Genomic DNA, 24998 nt, shown 5'->3' with positions numbered 1-24998 from the left:
GATGTTGTACATTCTATGGGTTTGGACAGACGCAAAGTCTATCCACCATTATCCAACTCCTTTTTATTCCTCTAACATGAGAAGTTTGTTCCTCCTTCAGTTCCTTTACATCTGCTGTTCCTTTTATGTAAAAAAAAATCTGTTCTAGATCTTTCCATGGCTGGCTACTTTTGTTGTCAATTAGACCCCAGGTCAAATGCCACCTCTACAGGAAGTCCTTCTGTAATTACCTATTCAAAGGGGAGCTCGGACTCACCCAAATCATATTCACTCATCTAATTGTGGGTATTTGGTATTCTCGTCTCCTCGCTCTATAATATGAACTTTATGAAAGCCAGGATCATGTTTACTTGTCACTGCTAATTGCCCACCACCCCAACACCCAGAATGACTAGCTAGTAGCTACTCAATAAGTATCTACTGGATAAACTTTGGATGAATGGAAGGTTCTCAGACAATTATGTAAGAAGAGGGAGAGGAAGTAGGTGCTGATGTAGGTGAGCTAAATTCCCTCACCTACCAGAGCAGGAGGTGAATCAATAATGCCTACATAGATGGCTCAAGAAGTATTTCCCCATCTCACTTATATGTAGAATCTAAAAAGAACCAAACTCAGATACAGAGAACAGATAGGTGGTTGCCAGAGGCAGGGAGTGCAGGGTAACGGAAATGAGTGCAAGTGGTCAAAATGTACAAACACGTAGTATACAGGGTGATGACTACAGCTAATAATTACTGCATTGTATATTTAAAACTTGATAAGATGGTAAATCTTAAAAGTTCTCATCACAATAAAAAAGATTATAATTATGTATGACGATAGGTGTGAACTAAACTTACTGTGATGTTCACTTCACAATAGACACATAGATCACCTCATTACATTGTACACCTACAACTAACACAATGTTATACGTCAACTGTATCACAACTAAGAAAGTAAAGAGATATTACTATGGACAGATTAAAGATAACGTAACGTTTTAAAATCTAATTTGAACCAACAAGTATCACTCATGAATGTATTCATTCATTCGCTCGACCACTTACACTCCGTGTACAGCAGAGTACAATGCAGGGAGCACCCCCACCCCACAGTGAACCTGGCCTTCTAACTGCAGAAACAGGCAATTAAACCAATAATTAAGATAATTTCTGTGTGAAAAAGGAGAGACACAAACTGGTCTCGGGAGTTTAGGAAAGAAGGGAGTGACATTTAACCTGGGTCATAAAGGATAAGTACTAGGAGTTCAGCAGATAGGGGGCAGGTCTGGGTCCAAGCCCAAGGACTCATAGAGCCAAAGGCCCAGAAGTAAAAGCGTAGCCAAGTCCACAAAGTTGAATTTCATCCTGAGGAGCAGCCAGGGCTTTCTGCTGGTGGGTGACAGATCATGCTTACGCTCTGAAATAAAACAGTCACTCTGGCTCCGGGGTGGAAAACAGAAAAAGAGCTGGCAGGAGCACAGAGGCTGCAATCAACTTAGGAGGGAGCTGACAGTGACATGCACACAAGTGGTAGTAGAGAAGCTAGAGAGAAGCGAGCCAAGTTAGATCTTCAGGTGGTAAAATCAGCAGGACAGGGTGATTAACTGGGCATGGGGCCAAGAAAGGATATGAGCCAAAGACAGTGACACCCTGAACGCTCAGCCTGCTGGGTGCTTGGTGAAATAACTCACTGAGGCTAGAAAAGCAGGTTTGAGCGAAGAAAGTGCACTCAGGTCCAGCTATAGGGCATTTGAGATATGGGTGCACCATCAAAGTAGACGTACCCCGACTGACATCGCGGAAGGGGATGGGATCACCCAGCAAGTCAACGAAAAGTGAGCAAAGACCAGCTTAGGGCCCCAGACATTTGTAGAAGTCAAAAACTTAAATAAGAACAAATAATTTCAACCTTATAGAGTTTTCTCTTTTTATTTACAATTAGATATGAAGCCAACTTCTCTAGAACACTCAGTCCATGTCCTATCAGTCTGAAGCCTGGCACAGAACTATTTGTGAAATAAACTAAGGGCTTGGCTTTCTTCATTATTACCAGTAGTGAGTGTAATATTCTAGACTCCAACTTATTAAATCACCCTGTTAAGGGGTGCCTGGGTGGCTCAGTCAGCTAAGCATCTGACTTCGGCGCAGGTCATGATCTCATGGTTCATGGGTTCGAGCCTTATGTCGGTCTCTGTGCTGACGGCTCAGAGCCTGGAGCCTGCTTCATGGATTCTGTGTCTCCCTCTCTCTCCGCCCCTCCCCTGCTCATACTCTGTCTCTCTCCCTCTCTCTCAAAAATAAGTAAAACATTCAAAAAAAATTTTTAAATCACGCTGTTAAATGTTGACTAACGTGAGATTCATCAAAAATGAATCAAATCATGCTGTAACTAAGCATAAAATGTAAACCCACAAATAAGATTAACATTGTTAAACAGGTCTATAATTATTAACATAAAATAGAGCCTCTCTCTGCTAATATAGTACTTTTAAAAGTATATAAACTGCAGTCTGATACAGTATCCCTGCTTATTTTATTCAGCAATTATTTCAATTAGAAATGTACATCTATGAATCAAATTAAATCCGGCAGAGGTAAAATAATAATTGGTGGATTTACTTGAAATTGGTGTACTTTTTAACAATATTACAAATTTTGAGCATGCTTTTTTAAAAGAAAACTTAGCCCGCTCGTCCTCTTTGACCTCAAAATCCTCTGTGACGTTCTGGTTATGACAGTATAGGAATAAGACTGGTTCCCACAGATAAGCCCTCTATTGCATCATATGGCACATCATAATACGGCAGACACAGAGGAATACAAGGCCCCTGATGACAAGATACTCTGGCCAGGATCAGAAACAGTCCTGAGCACAGCAGTCAATGCATACGTGTACACTATAGACAAAGTGCAGACTGACAGCTTAGTGCGTATCCTCCACTCACAAAACAAACATACAGAGATTACCTCTGGAAGATGGAAGTAGGAACGGGGAAGGAAGCTGGAGGAAACATCCACTCTTGTTACCTCACTTTTCGGTTGAAAGATGAAACGTGAAAATCAATGACACTGAAAGCATCCTCATGGGCACCAGGGACATGAGACCTTAGAATGCCTCAATACCTTCTCTCAGACAACTCGTGGGCGCCATGGCCCCACACATCAAATGCTAAGCTAATGAAGCAAAGTTATGTCCCTCCAGGGTAAATACATTATAGATTTTATGCTACAAATTCACGTCCTCCATATCAATTTCCATTCCGAGGGCGTCTGCCTCCTGTTCATTACTGTTCCTAGTTCAGTTTGTCAGTTTAATTTTGTGCTGCTTTGTAGGAATCCACAATAATTACAACATTTAATTCTGTACCTGAAGGGTGAGCTAAACAGAGCAGTTTAAATGCATACGTTCCAGCCAATCTTTGACTCCCACCCACCTCTGCACACACCCCATCCCCCACACACATACAAGCACATGCACTAGCTGGCTTATATATGATATCTTTCACCTCACTAGCTCTTTTCCCATTACTTTCGACAGTATATCTGATGATGACATTATTACTGATGCTACAGTAAACAGCTAATATATGTGGTAAAAGTACATGCACTATAATGAATCAAAATGACACACCCACCCACCAAACTCCCTCTACTCATTCTAATCAGATAATGGATTTTTTTCTTTGAGTGTACTACAAAAGGAGGAAGTAGCATTGGAGAGAAAAAAAAAAAACATTCATAGAAACAGGGGAAATAAAAGTAAATGTTTAGGTCATTGAGATCAGAAAGGAAGTTCATCAGAAGGTTTGTGTCAAGTAACATGTAGTCCGTCAGTTCTATATAGAGTATAGCCTTCTTAACTTAAAGTTTCCTGAAACGTAGCTCAGTTTCACATGAATAAGCTAGATAACATCACTACAACACAGTCTATCTAAAATTTATCTTGCAGAAAAAAAGCACAGCCCTGTTTCATTTTTTTGGTTTTTGTTATTATTATTGCTAACGATCTTACATAAATCTGGTAGCTTTCTAACTGTGACAGAATTTTTGCTTTACAAATGAAGTGAAAATAATCCAACTGGTTTTTACATTCCCTATTTTTATTAAGGAAGTTTTACTTCTAACCTTCTATTTTTGTATTTTTTGTTTTGTGTTCCTTGACGATAGAACGCAACAAAAGCCAGGAAAAAATGTGAATACGATAGGAAACAGAAAACTATATCTAATCAGAATGATAGAACAAAAATTCCTGAGATAAGCATGGCTTTAAGCATGGCTTAAAAAGGAAAAGAGGAACTCTGGGTGCGTGTGTGTGTGTGTGTGTGTGTGTGTCCACTCACGTGTGTGTGAGACGTTCTGGTTGAGAGCAAGGGACTCAGACACAAAACCTCCTATTAGACTTTTTATTATGATGCAATTCATTACAGCATAATTACATTTCTTATAAAATGATTAATCATAAGGTTAGAAGAAAAGGTTATGTTGAATGTTAATTATACATCCTGTAAAGAATTTCAAAGCCATGAACGGCGGTATTCTCATAGACTGTCAGTTGCTGTAAATTAAACTCTAGGAAGGCAATTTGGCACTATCTTTAAAAATCCAAAATCTGGGGCGCCTGGGTGGCTCGGTCAGTTAAGCGTCCGACTTCGGCTCAGGTCACGATCTCACGGTCCGTGAGTTCGAGCCCCGCGTCGGGCTCTGTGCTGACAGCTCAGAGCCTGGAGCCTGTTTCAGATTCTGTGTCTCCCTCTCTCTCTGCTCCTCCCCTGTTCATGCTCTGTCTCTCTCTGTCTCAAAAATAAATAAACGTTAAAAAAAATAATAAAAATAAAAATCCAAAATCATATATCCTTTTACTAATCAATACAACTGGGAAGAACTTATCCTACAACTAATTTGTGGAAGTGAGCAGAAATGTGCACAAAAAAGATGCCTGGTCCATTACTGGCAACACCAAATATCGAAAATAATGTAAGCATTCCTTACTGAGGAAATTATGACCATGGTGCATTCATATAAGGGAATCAATGGGATGGTACCAAAAGTTCCTCTAGACAGATGATAAAACAAAAAGGAGAATGAAGGTATACAAGAGTCATCCATATCTGGTTTTTTTTAACAAAGAATATAAATATATGAATGTGCTTGCGTGAGAAAATGCAGCGAAGCACACAAGGAACTTAACAGTGATTATCTCTGGGCACTGGGATTGAGATCAGGAGGACAAGGAGATAGGAGTGAATATTTTGTGTGTGATGTATGTGTACTATGTATTTAGTGTATATAGAGAGATATCATATATGTATATATGATTTTTTACCATACACAACTATTAATTTTTAAATTGAAGGGAAATAAGTTAAAATAAATCAAAGATTGTAAAGAAACAGAAACAGGCCAACAGGCATCACAGAGCACAATTTTAAGAGCAGAGAACTAAAGGGGCGCCTGGGTGGCTCAGTCTGTTGAGCATCCGACTTCAGCTCAGGTCATGAACTCCCGGTTCATGAGTTCCAGCCCCAGGTCAGGCTCTGTGCTGACAGCTCAGACTCTGGAGCCTGCTTCAGATCTGTGTCTCTCTCTGTGTTCCTCCCCCACCCCTCTCTCTCTCTCAAAAATAAATGAAGATTTTTTGTAAAAATTATTAAAAAAAAAAAAAAAAAAAGGGCAGAGAATTTAAGGTATGATTTACATACAGCGGAGCATTCTTACCTGGCACTTGGCACTGCAGTATTTGGCAACTCGGCATTGAGAGCATCGCATCAGTTTTTCCTTCCTGTTTAAAAAAAAAAAAAAAAAAATTCCCATTAGGAAATGAGTGACACCGATAGGTTCTGCTCACCCCATTTGTATGGTCCCTTAAGACTGAGATTTTCACACTGATGGACATCATCTTTCATCCTCAATGTGAGATACGGACATAGTAATAACTCTTTTTTAAAATAGTGGTGAGGGGCGCCTGGGTGGGTCAGTCGGTTAAGTGTCCGACTTCGGCTCAGGTCATGATCTCACGGTTCGTGGGTTCGAGCCCCGCGTCGGGCTCTGTGCTGACAGCTCAGAGCCTGGAGCCTGTTTCAGATTCTGTGTCTCCCTCTCTCTCTACCCCTCCCCCACTTGCACTCTGTCTCTCTCTCTCTCTCAAAAATAAATAAACATTAAAAAAAATTAAAAAAATAAATAAAATAAAATAGTGGTGAAATGTATATAATATAAAATTTACACATTAAACATTTTTACGTGTATAGTTCAGTGTGTTAAAAAGATAATTCAAGGGGCGCCTGGGTGGCTCAGTCAGTTAAGTGCCTGACTTCGGCTCAGGTCATGATCTCCAGGTTCGCAAGATCAAGCCCCACCTGGGCTGACAGCCCAGTTCATATCCTCTGCTCCCCTCTCTCTCTGTCCCTCCCACACCTGCTCTCTCTCTCTCTCTCTCTTTCTCTCAAATAAACAAACATTAAAAAAAAAAAAAAAAGATAATTTGAGGCACAAAATGGAGTCACTTATGCTTAGCACTATATCATGTTTGAGACTTAACTATAGTTTTGACTCCCCCAAAAGTGGATTCTTAAACCAGTCTATCAGAGATTACTAGTTAGGTAATCTGCTTGATAGACCACTGCTCTCCCCTGATGAAAGCGATCTTGCAGTAACCAACTCATTTTTTCACCTACTGTAACTGCTCTCTTCTGCCCACAGAAGTCTTTCATTTTGTACAGCATCTCAGGGCTACTTTCTGTCTGCTACATTGGATCCCACCCAATTCATGAACTACTGAATAAAGCCAATAAGATCTTTAAAGTTTACTCAGTTGAATTTTGTTTTTTAGCAAATGGCATTAAGTATATTCATTTGATGTGCAACCATCACCACCACTAATGTCCTTTTTAATAAAAAAAAAATCAGTTAAAATCAGAGATTCCCACTGAAACCGGAAGTTTTACTTCACAGAGATTTTAATCTCTCCATTTGAAATAGAGAATTCAGTCCCCGTAACTACTTGGAATGGAAGTATCCTATACTCTTCAAATATAAAAAAAATTGTATACGTCTTAACCTATCATATAGTTTAATTATGAATATCCTCCTCTGGAAAATGATTTTAAAATTCCACTAAATCCAATTACTACTTTAGACATGCTGAATTGAGATGCTCCAAAGTTACATCTCCCCCAAATCACCTGCATAAGAAAAAAGCAAAGATGAAGAAAAGGTTGAATTATAAAATAAAAAATAAATGAACCTGATGATAAAATTAATAGTGACAAATAAAAGGCAGGAAGGATTGTGGATACTTTCAGGGCAGCCAAGAGCATTAAAAAGTCAAACTGTAATTTTAATATCAATGACAAAACAAAAACAAATCCTTCCAAGCACTTCTAATGGTCCTGGTACTATTCAAAGATTTTTACATCTATAGTTTATACTTAATTTCAAATAGTCCTATAAGTAAACAGTCTTATTATGACTACTTTGGGGATACACCAATACATTTTTCAAAAGATAAAAAAAACATAGTCCAAACTAAGAAGACACACCATAAAGTGCATGGCAGGTGATACTGAAAGGGTAAAAACAAAATCCTAAAGAGAATCAGAACCTAAATATACCAGGTACTTACCTCTGGGACAGCAAGGGTCAGATATGGAGCATAAAACAAGGGCAGAGGTTAAAATCTAAATAAAGGGAAGCCAAAATGCCTGCCATCCCCAAGTATAGAATTGTGGCTGTCACATATCAACATCCCAGGCAACAATGCAAACCCCAGCAACCTGGCCTTCAAGCTCTTACTATGACTATCACACTGGACTACTGCTCTTGGGTAAAACTGGATAAAACCAAAATCTACCCATAAGCTGTTAAGAGATACACATCAAATAAAAGGACCCACAAAGGAGGATGAAATGGATATGCCAAGCAAATATTAACTAAAGGAAAAGCCTATGTAATTACATCAATTTCAGGGGGGGAAAGCACTTTACAGTTAAAGATCTTGTTAGAGATAAATAAGGTAAATACTCAATGATAAGAGACTCCAGTCACCAGGTGTTAGGTACCTAGTGACAAATGTACCCAGTCTCAAAATATATGAAGTACAAGAAACAGATCTCAGGGAAAAATGACCGACACAATAAGTTAATACATGTAAGGCCCTTAAAATAGTGCCTGGAATATAGTAAACACCATATAAGTATTAGTTATTGCTATAAAAAGATACAAAGTCTTTTTCAGGAATTCAAAACCAAGCACATAAAGAACAGGGGTTCAGGGCACCTGGGTGGCTCTGTTGGTTAAGTCCCACCCCCATTCACACACTGTCTCTCTCTCCTTTAAAATAAATAAACATTAAAAAAAATTTTTTTAAAGAATAGGGGCTCAATAATTTATTCGATCTCAGGCAATACACAGACCCTTATCCCTGTTATATGAATGTGCATTCACATATTCCTGTTCAGCACCCACTGACCATTTATAAACCGCAAAGCAAATCTCAAAAATCCCAAAGAATCAATATCATATAGATCATCTTCTCCAACCATAAGGGAATTAAATTAGAAATCAGTAACAAAAACAAACCCAGTGAAATATCATATGCATGAATATTTAAAAGCATGCTTTTACAGAATTCAAGGATCAAAGAATCATAATGAAATTAGAGTATACACACACACAAACACACACACTTTTTTTTTAAAGTAGGTTCTACACCCAAGTCATAGGGGATGGAACTCCCCTTGAAATCAAGAGTCACATGTTCTACTGAACCAGCCAGGCATCCCAAAAATTGATTAAATAATGGAAAAATATCAAAACTTCTGAGATAAAATGAACACACTACTTACAGGAACATTTATAACTTTAAATGTTTATGTTAAAAAAACTGAAAATAAATGAGCTAAACATGTAAGTCAAGACTTTAAAAATAACAGAAAACTAAGGACAGCATCAGCAGGATATTATACAACATACGAAATAGAACACAGTGATCTAAGAGGACGAGCAAAACCAGAGGCACAAATAACATCAACAAATTTCTTGCAAAATCACTTAAGAGAAAGTTTCCAAACAAATAATACTGAAAACAAAATGGAATGGAACTCAAGATTCAATAGATTGAAAAACAGACAAGAGAAAATTCTGAAGGAACGGTAGCAGTGACATAATTTTCTAATCTCCTTAACTCTCCCCATTAACAAAATGACAGCACGAGTTAGAGAACAAACCTGAGTATTACTCGCCACCCAGGAAAACATCACAAAACGTGACTGGGCAGAGGAAACCACTAACAGCTCTGAGACTTAAGTCAGTGTATTTGTGGGAGAAAACCAAGAAGGCCACAGGGCCTCCAATAAGCCTGAAAACAGAAGAAGCCCCAAGCGGCAAAAAGACGCCCAGTGTGTCCAGCCAATGTGACAATGGGAGCCAAAACTGGGACAGGATGCTTTCTGCAAGAATCTTCCAGAGGAGGAAGTCACTGGGACTCCCCTGAGTGCTGCCCTCCTCAGACCCGACTTCTCAGATTTTCCCTCCTCCTCCTTTTCTGGTGTAAGTTATTCAGAGGTGGGATGCCTGGGGGGCTCAGTCAGTTAAGCCATCCACTTTGGCTCAGGTCAGGATCTCACAGTTCATGAGTCCTAGTCCCAAATCGGGCTCTGCGCTGACAGTGTGGAGCCTGCTTAACACTCTCTCTCTCTCCTTCTCTCTCTGCCCCTCCCCAACTTGCTCTCTCTGTCTCTCAAGATAAATAAATAAACTTTAAAAAAAGGCAATTTCTGTTACTTGCAAATATAAAGCCCCAGCTATATGAGGTGTTTCTTCTTGATTTTAAAAATTAATGGGCAGAATCAAGCTACCTCAGAAGATCAGCGATGAACAGGTTAGCAAGCAAAACTGTGTCCTCTCCCTCCCATAGCTACCAACCACAGGCTTTCATGAATTTTCACAGAATGCTGGCAAAGTGAATAGCAAGATTACTCTAAGTACCTAAATAATTTAATTGTTGTTTTGATGGGTGGAAGAAATTCCTTAACATGAGTTATTTAAATGTTCAGGGTTACATATCAAATAACAAGTTCTCAAGTTTCAAAAATAGGTCAAATGAATCCAAGAGAAAAGTGGTGTGTGTTTGATCAGACAACCACTGAGCCCCGGAAGAGGTCCTGCTTCTCTCTCGGGCTCAGGCTGAGAACAGAATCCTGTGAAGCAAATTCCACCACTGCAAAGGAGAATGAGTTAGAGGAGTTTCCTTCCAATACTGAAATTATTTGATTCTGCTTCTCTTGTGCCAGTAACAAATATTAACTAAATTTGAAGATGACAAAAGTTGTACACGTTTTAGGTGAATTACGGTAGTCTCAGAGGCACAGAAATGTGATGAATATAGAATTTTCAGATCACAGAAACATCCGGTTTACAAAATGATTAGCTCAAAGTCCAAATGGACTTTCTGAATGAAAAGTAATCTAAGGAAATAGGTTAGCAACATATCAGTAACAGAAAATGATTAATTTACCTCTTTTCCCCTCTCCACTCAAGAGAAAATAATAGCATTCTAACCCCAAATAGGAAAAGCTATTAAAATTATTTTACACCAAAATCAGAGTTATCTTTAACTATGTCCACAAAAAAAGCAACAAGGAATCCCCTATTACTCATTCATACAAACTGTGACAGGCTGTAGAACACAGTGTCAAATCGGAGAAAATTCTCAGGTAGCTCAGTGCCCCAAATACAGTGGTTCATGGAGCAAAACAAGTCCTCTCTTCCAAGTAAAGGCTGGGACATAATTAGCTTCTCCAACAGCACAGGCAAAGGAAATGTAGAAAGGAAATAAAAACAGAACAAAATTACTTGTTCCTCCAGTATACAAACCTAGAAGTTGTATATGGGTACAGGAGAAATCACTGTGTCTAAAAAATCAAAGAAGAAATGAGATTAAGTGGCTCCTTCAAATCCCAACAACTGGGGTAATATTTAAGGGAATGTCTCTCTGTCCTTGGTTATCAGCAGGAGGGGAAACTATCGAAGGGTTTAAAACTCTGCCCTAGGGGGCACCTGGGTGGCTCAGGTCATGGTCTCCCAGTCTGTGAGTTCGAGCCCCGTGTCAGGCTCTCAGCTGTCAGCACGACCTGCTTCCGATTCTGTGTCTTCCTCTCTCTCTGCCTCTCCCCCACTCACACTCCTTGTCTCTCTCTCTTTCAAAAATAAATAAACATTTAAAAAAATACAAAACAAACAAACAAACAAACCTCTGCCCTAAAATAATATGGGCAGTTGCCAGATGGAGGAAAAGAAATTTCCTGGGAAGGATATAGAAAACAAATCCTAGTGATTCAAATTTCCCCCAGCCCTGGCAGCTGCAGAATCCATTTTAAACTCTGCAGAGAAAACAACGCATCCACAACACATTCATACACAGGCAATATGTCTCCACCCCTCAGAAGTCTCCTGGTGTCCCTTGCAGTCAAAGCTCTCCTTCAACAGCCACCCGCACACTCACTGCTGGCCAGGCAGTTCGGGCACCGCAAGGAAGCCCGGCCACCCCATCAGCCTCCGAAGCCACTCATCTGGATGGAGCACAGCCCTGTACAATCTGAAGCAACCCAGGACCCAGCGTGTGTCTTTGCAGCCTCTTCTGGGCTAAAGATCCGTGCCCAGCAATCTTTTGCACACTTTTGTCCTTTTTCAAGGCTGATCACTATGAGCTTTGAGAAGAAATGTGAGCTGAGAGAAAGAGCAGACTTCATCAGATAGAGCCTGCCGGCACCACTCACGCTTGCTAAAAAAAGAGGGCTGACCGCAGGATGTCTGATGGAGCACCCCTGCCTGAACACAAGTTTTAAGGAAGATTCTCCAGTAACAATTCCTATGAAAATATTTCTTCACATAATCAGGACAAAAGATGCTCTGTGGAGTATGAGGAATATGGACTGTTTTAGAATAAAGAGCTCTATTTGTTTAAAAGGCAAAACCCAAAATAAGCAAAATCTAAATATAATTTTTAAAAGAGACCACAGAAATAATATTTCTTTAAAGAATCGTTGTTTGTAAACATCTCCAAAATCTCAGACTCCTGATTCATTAGAAACGTTAGTGTTATGTACCCAAGTACCTGCCTGTTTCCCCATGGAAATTTCTGGAGCAAACGAAACTCTGCACTATGAAAAGGAGATTATCCCAAATAAAAAGTCATGCTATTCCCTCCAAGGGTAGTACAACTGTTTTTACTCTGACCAAATAAAATACACCGCAAAATGCTAAACAGAAAGCATTCTCTTTGGCATAAATATTCATAATAATACAGAAAAGGAAACTTCCATTTTTGTTTCCAGATGGTAATTATGTTGGTATGGGCCTAAAGGCTTTTTTTTTAATTAGAGATTCTCATCCACAGTCCACCTAACTATCAAATAGTGGGGTTTTTTTTTAATGTTTATTTATTTTAGAGAGAGAAAGAGAGAGAGAGCAAGAAAGAGAGAATGAGTGGGGGAGGGGCAGAGAGAGGGAGACAGAGAATCCCAAGTGCACTCTGCTGTCAGCGCAAAGCCCAAGGCGGTGCTAGATATGACCTGAGTTGAAATCAGAGTAGGACGCTCAAGCAAATGAGACAACCAGGTGCCCCTCAAATACTTTTAGTACAAAGTAGCAGATGTGGTCAAAGTAATACAGACTCATAACACAGAAAAGCAGAATTGGTTTGGATTCATTTTTCCACATCCCTTATCACTTTATTTCAGACTTCTAACATTCAAAGTACAAAACAAGAAAATGCAATGGTCAATTATTTCAGAAAACAAAAAAATCTATGATCCCCAGGCACCATACCTTCCTGGGCAAAACACAAGCAATTTAAACTCATATTAGCACTTACGGAGGAAAAAAAAAAAAAAAAAAGCACAGCAACTGACTTCAACTTAGGTCACGATCTCATGGTTCATGAGTTTGAGCCCTACATCGGGCTCTGTGCTGACAGCTCGGAGCCTGGAGCCTGCTTTGGATTCTGTGTCTCCCTCCCCCCCTTCCCCCCCCCCTCCCCCCCTTGCCCCCTTCCCCTCCTCCCTCCTCTCAAAAATAAATACGCACCAAAGAACTGGTGACTTACAGCTGGTTTTTAAGGCAAAGCAGTTTAAGGTAAACTGAAGAAAGCTGTGACCAAAAGGCAATGAAGAGGGATTTGATCTAATAACATCTCTGTTCCTAAACGGGAAACCTCTCAGCCTAGTCAGGTAATAGGACTCTGGTAAGTCAAGAGATGTGTTCAATTTCCCCAAGTCTTCTTGAAATCCAAAGTAATAAAAATATGAGAAAGAAGAAAAAATATGATTTTGCCCAAAGAGTGAAATCAAATACCCTTTAAACAGGTAAGCATTTAGTATAAATACCACACAGCATTAACATGAAAATCAAAGTACCAATGGGTAGAATTTCAAATAAGGTATAAGGATAGCTGATCAACATTTACATCAATAGACTAGGACCTAAGTCTTCAAACTGGCAAAAGATGGTCACCTTGATTTCGGTTCCAGGAAACAGTGTGTCACAAAGGAAGAATTCTCCATCATCTTCCTCTTATTAAAAAATGAAACTTAAAAAAAAATTAATCTCAACAGCACTGTGACTGTATTTTAGCTTTAACAGTGAGAAAACCAAAAGCCAAATTCACTATCTAATTATAGTAATCTCTTCATTTCAGAGGCCCAGAAGCATCTCCTCCTTCCGCCTGCCTTAAAAATTTGCCCTTCTATTTTATAATTAAGTCTATTACTTTGTTTAACTTTTAATTACAAATTTCCTGAAGTCCTCTGGAAATAAGCATAATGAAATCTCAAGTAACTCATTCTCTCTTTTGGAGAACAACATGAAACTTGAAGTTGTTGTGGCTGTTGTTTTTTAAGTTTATTTATTTATTTTGAGGAAGGCTAGCATGGAGCCTGATGAGGGCTCAAATCCATGAACCATGAGATCATGACCAGGGCCAAAATCAAGAACTGGACACTTAACTGAGCCACCCAGGTGCCCCTCAATTTAATTTTTAATAATTTATTGAGTTTAATCTCATATTAGATGCATGCTTTGTAAATTAATTTCCCACAGACTGTGTCTGCATTATTTCTCAACTAGACACTGTAAGAGAATATAATACAGTGGTGAAATCATTGACACTGGAACCATATGGCCTAGAACCAAATTCTAGTTTACCACCTAGTAGCTGTATGATGCTGAGCAATTTAATACCTCTAAACCACGACACTAAAATGAGAATGATAATAGTACCAACACTACTTGGCTGTAATGAGAATTAAATAAAATATGTAAATCTCTCAACATTGTGCTTGATTCATAGAAAGAGCTAATTTTTCTTAGTACTATTATTCCTTTAAGAGATTTTTTTTAAAGCAACTCTCAAAAGAAGTTCCTAGATATCATCTGAAACACTTCAGTGTTGAGTAGAAGTATTTTTAAAAGTTCAGCCATTCTAGAAATTCAGAATTTTAGAAACCTTTAGAATGTTTTTCCCAGTTATTTTCAAGTTCTTCATATAGTTACCTCTACATTATTGGAAGAGAGTACAGAAACAGTACAAGTTATTTACTGAAATATTCATGTATGTAATTAAATGGTAATTACTTCTTAGCTTAGAAGCAACCAAACATGAATAAAATGTAACAATGAAACCAGTGCTTTTGGGGAAACTGTTGGTCAACGTGAGTTTTAAATGTTCTAGAAGTTAACACCTGGACCCAAATAATACAAAACTTGTATACATTTTTCTCTTATCTCAAAAGAAAAAAAGAATCAGATATAATAAGGTTGCATTGAACGCTTTTATTTTTCTACATAGGTCAGAAGAAAGGCTGAGAAAATCTTAATGCATCAAGTTCCCCCTCCCCTCATTAGGCTGGTAGAGAAAAGTCTGCAGCACAGGAGAGAAAAGATAATTAACTCTTTCTAGGTAAGCTAACCCATTTTACTAAAAAGTAATTTCCCTGTTTATAGCTCATTTACAATAATCTTTAGAAGACGGAAATTTGTAACTGATCAACCTTGACTAAACGGAGAGAATCCCAACTGCAATACATGATATCATGCATTTTCCCCCAGAGAAAATGGGAAAGAAAACAATTTTTGAAATGTCATTACTCAAATGGTTTTTAAAAATTATACGGTGTTTTCAATGGGAAATTTTAATTATCTTTTTCCTAATACAAAGATCTTCTGGGTGCCACATCCTTCCTGTTGTTGCTGCTCTTTACTTCACTGGGCCCATAAAATCACTGAAGACTCTTTGTACCATGGACTGTGACGGTTCTGAAGAAATTCGGATCAAAAGACATAGTTCTTGCCTTCAAGGACTGCTGATGCTACAACAGAAGCACACCAGCAGCAGCACGTGGTATCACCTCCTGTGCTAGAGACCCGTAAGACGGCAACAGGTGACGAGTGGTAAACTGAGGCATCAGTCGTAATAGCTTTTGGTCATCACAGGTCCTAGGGTATGGCCCTAAGAAGAGGCACCTAAACTGGGGGAAAGACAAAGGCAATGAGAAGTGGAGATGAAGAGGCCAGGTGTGGGATGGACGTTCACCCAGGAGTAACGATGGAGACAGAAAAAGTGAGCCAGGATGTGAAGAAATCACTGGAAGGCGGTGAGGTCATGGGGGTATGATGGCAAATGCTTCAAAGTGGCTGGCAATTTTGAGGGAGAAGAAAAAATTATCTAAAAACAGCAAGGGGAGAGAGGCCTCTGTTTCTCTGGACACTGAGGTACTGTTAGGGTAGGGAAAAAACAACCAGAACTTGGAAAGACAGAAGCACTGTCCTCAGAAGGCAGGCAGGTTTCAGTTAGAGCAGGAAGGAGAAGGGAACATTCAGAGACTTTCAGGATAGGGAAGTTTTTAAAATGACAGAACATGTTCCAGGTGATATAGAAGAGAGGATGGGGCAGGGAGTGCAGTGTTGAAAAAGGGTGAGGAGCTGAGTTAGATTAGGGTAGACACAGAACCATAAGGAGCCAACTCTGGTATTGACGGATAACTTCAGATGTTATCTGATTTCAGAGGCCAAGCTCATTTCACCAAATACTACTCCTAAAATACATTTAATGCAAAATGACAAAAGTTATAGTCAAAATATGCAACAAAATTCCAGGAAATTTCAAGAGCAGAAACAGCTACCAGAAGCCAGGTAATAAAAGATGACCAGTGAACCAGAACTACAGAATAGTAAGAATTAGCTAAGTGATTGAGGTTAAAAGGGAAGGAGGGTGGCATCCGAGACAATGGAATAGCACTTAATAAGTACAGATTTCAGCCCAAAGGCAATCCTTACAGCTGCTACACAGGGGATAGCAATAGAGAAAACTGTAAAAACATTAAGGGGCCAGACATGAGTAGTCTATAGATCCTAAAGGCCTAAGCTGAGAAAACACTGACGGCAGTAATAATAAATAATTTCCAAGCAGGCGTGGCTACAGAAAACAGAAAACCCAGTATTACAGTGGTTTGACCACACAGGGTTCTGTGGTTTCTCTCATGTAAACTAAGTCCATAATTGGGATTCTCAAGCTGGAATGGAAGCACCATGATGATCAGGAATCCAGCTCCTCTCACAGTCATTAGTGAATCCACAGTGGCTACTGGAGCTCCAGACATTTCCAGGCAGCAAGAAGGAGTAAACACAAGAGAAGTACACCATCCACCGCAGTAACCACCCTCTGAAGACCCTTCCTAAAATCCCACACACGACTTATAACTCGCTGGCCGGAACGAAGTCGCAAGGCCACACCTAAATGCAAGTTAAATAAGAACATATGACCCTTAGCTGAGCTTGCTGCAACCTCAAATTAAAGTGGGATTCTATTATTAAGGAAGAAGTGCCCAATAATCATTAAATAACCAGCAATCTTTCCATAAAAAATGACAACAGAACCTAATATTTTTTGAATACTTACTGGAATCAAGCATGTACATGTATATTTTATCCAATGCTAATTATAAGAATTTGCATGGTAGATCCTTTCATTACACAAATTTCTATTATAGATGAGAAAAGTGGGGTATACAGAAATTAAGTAATTTTTCAGGGTTACACCCAAGGTACTGTTCTCTTCAAATTCCATAGTCTACAGCCTTAAGCACTGTGCCAAATGCCTAGTTATGAGCTTCTTCCAACAGTCAGGGAAGGGGTGTCAGGTCCCGAATCAAAGCAGGGAAAAGTGAAAATACAGGTGGGAAAATGGCTACTAAAAATGATCAAGAGCCACTTTTGAAAACAATCTGGCAGTTCTGCAAAAGGTTAAATACAGAATTACTACATTAAGCAGCAATTCTAGTCCCAGGTACACAGCTAAGAGAAATGAAAACATTTGTCCACACAAAAATATGTACATGAATTTTCACACCAAAGAAGTGGAGAGACTCCAATGCTTACCAACTGATAAACGTATAAATAAAATGTGGCATATCCATGCAATGGACAATTATTCAGACATAAAAAAATGGTAGTATTGATATATGCTACAACATGGATGAACCTTGAAAACATCATGCTAAGTGACAGAAGCCAGTCACAAAATATCACATATTCTATGATTCCACTGATACGAAATATCCAGAATATCCAGAATAACATATCCACAGAGAAAGAAAGTAGACTAGTTGTCCAGGACTGGAGTGGCAACAATGACTGGGATAAATGGGAAGTGCCTCTAATGGATTTAGAAATTTCTTTTGGGGTGATGAAAATGTTCTAGAATTAGCTGTGGTGATAGTTTCACAACTCTGTGAATATAATAAAAACCAATGAATTGTTTACTTTAAATAGGTAAACTGTAAGTTAAGCATCCATCTTTGGCTCAGGTCATGATCTTGTGGTTCATGAGTTCAAGCCCCACATCAGGCTCTGTGCTGACAGCTCAGAGCCTGGAGGCTGTTTCGGATTCTGTGTCTCCCTCTCTCTCTGCCCCTCTCCCCCTCTCCTGCACTTGCTCGCTCTCAATCTCTCTCTCTTTCTCTCTCTCTCTCTCAAATTAAATAAACATTAAAAAAAAATAGGTAGGGGCACTTGGGTGGCTCAGTCAGTTAAGCATGTGATTTTGGCTCAGGTCACGATCTCACGTTTCGTGAGTTCAGGCCCTGCATTGGGCTCTGTGCTGACAGCTTGAAGCCTGGAGCCTGCTTCAGATTCTGTGTCTCCCTCTCTCTCTACCCCTCTCCCACTCTCCCACACTCGCTCGTTCTCTCAAAATGAATAAACATTTTTAAAAAATAGGTAGGGGAGCCTTGGTGGCTCAGTCAGTTAAGCATCTGACTTCGGCTCAGGTCATCATCTCACGGTTCATGGATTCAGACCCCGCATCGGGCTCTGTGCTGACAGCTCAGGAGCCTGGAGCCGGCTTTGGATTCTGTGTCTCCCTCTCTTTCTACCCCTCCCTGCCTTTCAAAAATAAAAAACATTAAAAAAAATAGGTAAACTATATGGTATATGATTTATATCTCAACAAAGCTGTAGCCAACAGAAACAAGACAACCAAGAGATGGCGTAATTAGCTACATTCTTCTGATTAGTTCAGTTCTATTCTAATGTCTGAGGAGAACAGAGAATGTTGGACAAGGACAATTCTTTACTTCTAAGGTGAATACAGCCCTTTGCTTCCATCAGAAAGGGAGAGTAATGGGACTTCCACACAATGGCTAGGTCCCCCCTGGACAGATTCCAAACTCCCACCCCTCAGGGCTCACAGTCTGTTCTAGAAATGGAGATAAAGCCTGTTCCACCCTTCACACTTCCTGAGACAGTTGTCTCGCCTTCTCCCTACACAGCTGCTAGAGAACTGAGTCAACTTTATCTCACATGAATAGGAATATTCACAAAATAGTCACTAGTTTAGGGAGTCCCAGGAAAGGCTTTCCTATTAAAATTAAGGTTTCAATGCAATCTGAACCAATAGATTTCTTAACTTTGTTAAGGATGAAAGCCTTGGAAGAGATTGTGAACCTAGGATATGCTAATATGCAAATGAAGATATATAACTCATTTAAACTGTTTTAACAACTTAGCAGACACAGATGACAAAATAAACCAAGGATAGCACTGAAGAGACTAAAGACACTGCCTGGTGACAAAAAGCGGGGAAGAGACCTAAGTTTACCAATGCTTTTGGTATCATACACAAACTGCAATCAAGTTAAATCAGAAGACTTAAAGATTCTGTCCCACCATGAAGAAGACCAGTGAACTCACTGAGACATGTACTAAAGGCAATGAGGACTTCCTGGAAAGGGAGCTGCACCTGGCCAGCAGTATCTCTCACACTGCCTTGCATATTTTACACAGTGAATAAATGCCTGCAAAATGAATAAATGCATTTACATATATAAGTACTTTCGACTAGACCACCAAGACCAGTAATGCTTGAGACCTTTAAAACAGAATCACAGCAAATTCTTCCAAAATGGTTCTCCTAAATGTCAAGAGGCAACTGCTAGAATAGTCTAAAGTTAGCCCTTCATGCCTCTCAAACTTAGTACTGTCTCAAAGATAAAAGTAAAATAGTCTCTACCTTCATTCAGGTAAATATCCCAACGAACATAATACAGTTTTCAAAATTTTATGTTCAAAATCCTTGGTTTAAGGGCAACCTCAAAATTCTAACCTGGTAATCATGCATACTACTTACTGACTGAGTGTGCTAGAAGGAAAAAAAGTATGCACCACCATGTTTTTCCCATCTGCTTATTTATACAGATTTTAAAGTTTATAAAAGTTCATAAGTGAAAATATGTGCACACACAGAATAAACATCTTTTAAAAAAAATCCAATACTCAGAAATATTAGCTGCCAACAATGGCTAGGGAGTAACTGTCGTCGTTTTAGAAAAAGAAGTTCCTCATATGCACTTTTCAAAAACTTTACTGAAGTATTCTTTTCAGTGAAACTGCTTCTAGTACACTTAACATTACTAGACTGATTAAATTTTATTTGCACTTATCATGCTAAGACTATGTCTCCCTGCTAAAATAAAAATCTGCTTCTATATAGATCATAACTACAAATAAAGTTCCTAGCATTCTTAGACCACAAGTCAGCTCAATAAACAACTCCAGGCTATGGGTCCTCTTCCCAAGTGAGGGGCCCTGCCCTCCTCCCCTTTCCCCAGGAAAGATGGTAGTGCAGAGGAAGGCAAAGGAGCCTCACAGGCATGAAAGATACCAAAGCAATCACCAACGTGATCTCTCTTCACAGCAAGTGCGACCAGCTGGGTGGGCATCTGAGCGAGCGAGAAGATCCCAGGAATCACTGAAAGGAGCCCTCTTGAGAATATCCTCCTCCCAAAATGACAGAAGGCAACAACAACTGGTACCAGCAGCCTGGCTTCATTTGGGTGCTTGACAACACATCAGACCTACTGAATCCAGAATGAGCATCTCAGTAAGATCTCTAGGTGATTCTCATTTCTTTTTTTTTTTTTTAATTTTTTTTTTTAACGTTTATTTATTTTTGAGACAGAGAGAGACAGAGCATGAACGGGGGAGGGGCAGAGAGAGGAGACACAGAATCGGAAGCAGGCTCCAGGCTCTGAGCCATCAGCCCAGAGCCCGACGCGGGGCTCGAACTCACGGACCGCGAGATGGTGACCTGAGCTGAAGTCGGACGCTCAACCGACTGAGCCACCCAGGCGCCCCTAGGTGATTCTCATTTCATTAAAAAGTACAAAACGTAGCCATACCTGAAACTGAATTACAGGCAAATATTTTGGATAGGAAGCCTCTTTGGTTTAAAAATATATTCTCCTTGGGGTGCCTGGGTGGCTCAGTCAGCTGAGCATCTGACTTCGGCTCAGGTCTTGATCTCATAGTTTATGAGTTTTCTAGCCCCGCGTTTGGCTCTGTGCTGACAGCTGGGAGCCTGAAGCCTGCTTCAGATTCTGTGTCTCCCTCCCTCCCTCTCTCTCTCTCTCTCTCTCTGCCCCTCCTCCCCCACTCATGCTCATTCTCTCTCTCTCTCTCAACAATAAAACATTTTAAAAATTAAAAAAATTAAAATATTTTATCCTTGAAATGGTAGGCAGCAAAATCTAACGTGTCACATGAAATAAATGCTGTCATGGTGCTGCGTTTTAGAACATGGTCAAAATATCAAGATGATTTATCCATGATCTGTAAAAGTTAGAACAAAATACACATACACACACATATTTACACACATACAGTATTACGTTACAACAAACTGAATCAAAAGTGCAGAACTGTAATCCACCAAATTATTTAATTTAAAAGTTGGTAGTTCAAAGCATAAGAGACTCTTAAATACTGAGAACAAACTGAGGGTTGATGGGGGGTGGGAGGGAGGGGAGGGTGGGTGATGGGTATTGAGGAAGGCACCTTTTGGGATGAGCACTGGGTGTTGCATGGAAACCAATTTGACAATAAATTTCATATTAAAAAAATGTATAGCACAAAAAAAATAAATAAAAATTCAGAGAAAAAGTTGGTAGTTGTTGTTTTACATAAATTTGTTTGAAAAAATAGTGATAAAGGAAGGTCTAATTTATTTCAGCAACATGGAGATCCACGTATAAAACACCTAAGGTTTTAATGAAGCATGCGATATAGGAAAACAATTACTAGTAAAAGGTGATAAATATAGCCCAAGAATAGAAGGCATTAAACATACCCAGACGAAAAAAAAAAAAGAAGTAAAAAAGACGCTATCAGGTATAGGAGAAAGATTCATGATGTGGAGAAAGGCAAGCAAAAATAGAAACGAAAGTGAGTTACAAACTTATCAAAGCAGTACAATTGTGCCGCGAAGATTACAGACAACAAGCAAAATGATTAGCGTGTACTTAATAATGTATTACTCCTAAAAACTTTAAATTGATGTTTATGGTCATGTTTTCCCCTCAGCGGAGCAATTCTGAGATGAAGAGACAAGTAAAAATAGCAAAGGCTTTTAAAACCCATCCTACAATAAATTTTCCAAAGTACATCAGTCTTCCCCAAGATGCACCTGCCATAAAGTCTGACAACCCTAAATATTTAAACTTCAAAGATAAACTAAAGAAAGACATGCTGGAGTCCTCCACTCACAAGGTGACTGTGTCACTGAGCTATATTTAGTGCAGTACTCGTGTGCTCTTACCCCATCCACATCCCTGTGTGTATTTCATCACACAGGACAAAGCACGTAACAGGTGCTCAATATTTAGTAACTGGATGAATGGCTCAGATAGCTTAGTCCAATGATAATGTTTATAACAAAGACCATATACATAGAAAAAACTGCTAGTCCACAGCCAACCCTCATTTAGCACTGGGTACCTTGCGAACACGTATCACTAGTCATGGGGGACATGACTGTAAGAAGTAACAAACCTTAAGGCCTAGTACTGTCACCTTCATACATAAAACAGCATTATCAAAATGCATTTTGTCTCCTCAAAGACAAATCATTCAAGGGAAGGGCACATGAAAGATCATCCAAGACGGACCTCTGGACATAAACACCAGCTGCTGATCCACACCCAGCATGGATAAGCATCTGATTCCCCTCATTTTTCCTCCTGCATCTCTGCCCACGTATCCCTGATAACTTCATCCACCAGAATTGACAAAAAAAAAAAAAAAAAAAAAAAAAAAACCCTCTTATCACCAAAACCCGGCTCCTCTTCTTAAACCACACTAAATACCAACAGCTTTGTTTCTACTGCGCTGCCATGCACATTGCAAGCATGACAGCTTTTATTCTTTCTTTAACATTTATTCATTTTTGAGACAGAGAGAGAGCACAAGCCAGGGAGGGGCAGAGAGAGGGAGACACAGAATCGGAAGCAGGCTCCAGGCTCTGAGCTGTCCGCACAGAGCCCGACACGGGGCTCAAACCCACAAACCATGATGATCTGAGCTCAAGTCAGACGCTTAACTGACCGAGCCACCCAAGTGCCCTTGTATGTTGATATACACAATATATAGAGAGGAATGTGAAAGATATGAGAAAAAGATCTATGGTTAAGGAGAAGATGAAGGCATTAAACAAAATTAAGCCATCTGGAACAATGGGTGTGACTGGTGAGAGAAAGTAAACACTTGGAGGTGCCCATAGCCATTTCAGAGGAGAACCTTGCTAAACCTGGTTTATCAGGTCAAGGAGGGAGGATGGAAAACGTATGGCTTGCTTTCACTATACATCCATCACATATACTTTCTTCTGGGTAAACTGGAAAATAACATGTATCTATTTTGGAGCAATATTATAATATGCAAATATTCAGGAAAAATATCCTGAGAGATAATTATCTTTTGGATTTTTTTTTTTTTGGATTTTTTTTCGGATTGTTTTGACTTTTGTATTATTTTCTATAATGATGCTATAATGATTTTTATATTATATTCTATTTTTATATTATATTCTATAACTGATTTTTAGAGCAGCTTGCAGCTCATGGCAAAACCAAGAGGAAGACAGAAGGAATGCCCATATACTCCCCACCACCCCACATTCAGAGCCTTCTCATTATCAACATCCCCCTCCCCAGTGATTTCTCAGTCAAAATTGTTGAACCTACACTAATACATCCTAATCATCCAAAGTCCATAGTTTACATTAGAGTTCACTCTTGATGTTGTACATACTATGGGTCTGAACAAATGTATACTAATATGTATCCATCATTATAGTATCATACAGAATACTTTTCACTGCCCTAGAAGACTTCTGCTCTGACTATTCATCCTCTCCACAATCCAACCCCTGGTAACCACTGCTTTTTACTCTGCCTGAAAAGTTTTGTCTTTTCCAGAAGGTGATATGGTTAGAATTATACTATGTAGCCTTTCAGGCTGTCTTCTCTCATTTCGTGATATGCATGTACATTACCTCCGTATCTTTGTGATGGCTTGGTACCTAATTTCTTTTCAGTGCTGAATAATACTCCACTGTCCGGCACTACTAGAATTTATTTCTCTGTTCACCTACTGAAGGACATTGTGGTTTCCTCTAACTTTTGGCAATTATGAACAAAGCTGCTATAAACATCCACAGCAGATATTTCTGTGAACCTAAGTTTCTAACTCCCTTGGTTAAACAGAAAGCAGTATGATTACTGGATGATATGGTAAGAGTATGATAAGTTTTGTAAGAAACTGTCAAACTGTCTACCAAACTGGCTGTTTCATGTTGCACTCCCACCAGCAGTAAATAAGTTTCTGTTGCCCCACATCCTCACCAGAGTATGGTGTTTTCAATGTTCTGGATCTTGGCCTTTCTAATAGAGACATAGTGTTATTTTATTTCACTGTTTGTTATCCCATAATAACTGTTATTTTAATTTGTGCTTCTGGGATAGCATATGATGGTGGGGTATCTTCCTGCATGCGTATTTGACATCTGAGTATCTTCTTTGGTGAGATGCCTGTCAAGATCTTTACCTATTTTTCATTTTTTTTAATTTTTTTTTTAATTTTTTTTTCCAACGTTTTTTATTTATTTTTGGGACAGAGAGAGACAGAGCATGAACGGGGGAGGGGCAGAGAGAGAGGGAGACACAGAATCGGAAACAGGCTCCAGGCTCCGAGCCATCAGCCCAGAGCCTGACGCGGGGCTCGAACTCACGGACCGCGAGATCGTGACCTGGCTGAAGTCGGACGCTTAACCGACTGCGCCACCCAGGCGCCCCTCTTTACCTATTTTTTAATCAGGTTGTGTTCTTATTGTTAAATTTTAAGAGTTCTTTGAATATTTTGGGTAGCAGTCTTTTATCATATGTAAATATGATCTTTTGCAGATATTTTCTCCCAGTCTGTAATTATGCAAATATTTTCTCCTAGTCTGTATTTTGTCTGTTCGTTCTCTTGACGTTGTCTTTTGCAAACCAGATGTTTTAAATTTTAATGAAGTCCAGTTTATCAAGTATTTGTTTCATGAATCGTACCACTGTATTGTAGATTTACTCCTGTGCTATCTTCTAGGAGTCCTACAGTCTTGTGTTTTACACTTACGTCTATTGACCATT

At 39.4% G+C, this 24998-nt stretch overlaps 1 protein-coding gene across 3 annotated transcripts in view; it reads right to left on the bottom strand.

Annotated features, from left to right (window-relative positions):
- Nucleotides 1–24998, bottom strand: part of SMYD3 (SET and MYND domain containing 3) — a 684892-nt gene that overhangs the window by 518759 nt on the left and 141135 nt on the right. For all 3 annotated transcript variants that reach the window (XM_060644895.3, XM_060644894.3, XM_060644896.3), the window contains exon 2: nt 5701–5764. In XM_060644895.3, coding sequence (XP_060500878.2) covers nt 5701–5764 — 64 coding nt within the window. The remainder of the gene's footprint in view (nt 1–5700; nt 5765–24998) is intronic.

The sequence above is a fragment of the Panthera onca genome, chromosome F1 (assembly GCF_046562875.1).
Source record: "Panthera onca isolate mPanOnc1 chromosome F1, mPanOnc1 haplotype 2, whole genome shotgun sequence".
Lineage (NCBI taxonomy): Eukaryota > Metazoa > Chordata > Mammalia > Carnivora > Felidae > Panthera > Panthera onca.
The sequence above is the reverse complement of the archived record's forward strand: the minus strand, read 5'-3'. Positions and strand labels throughout refer to the sequence as shown.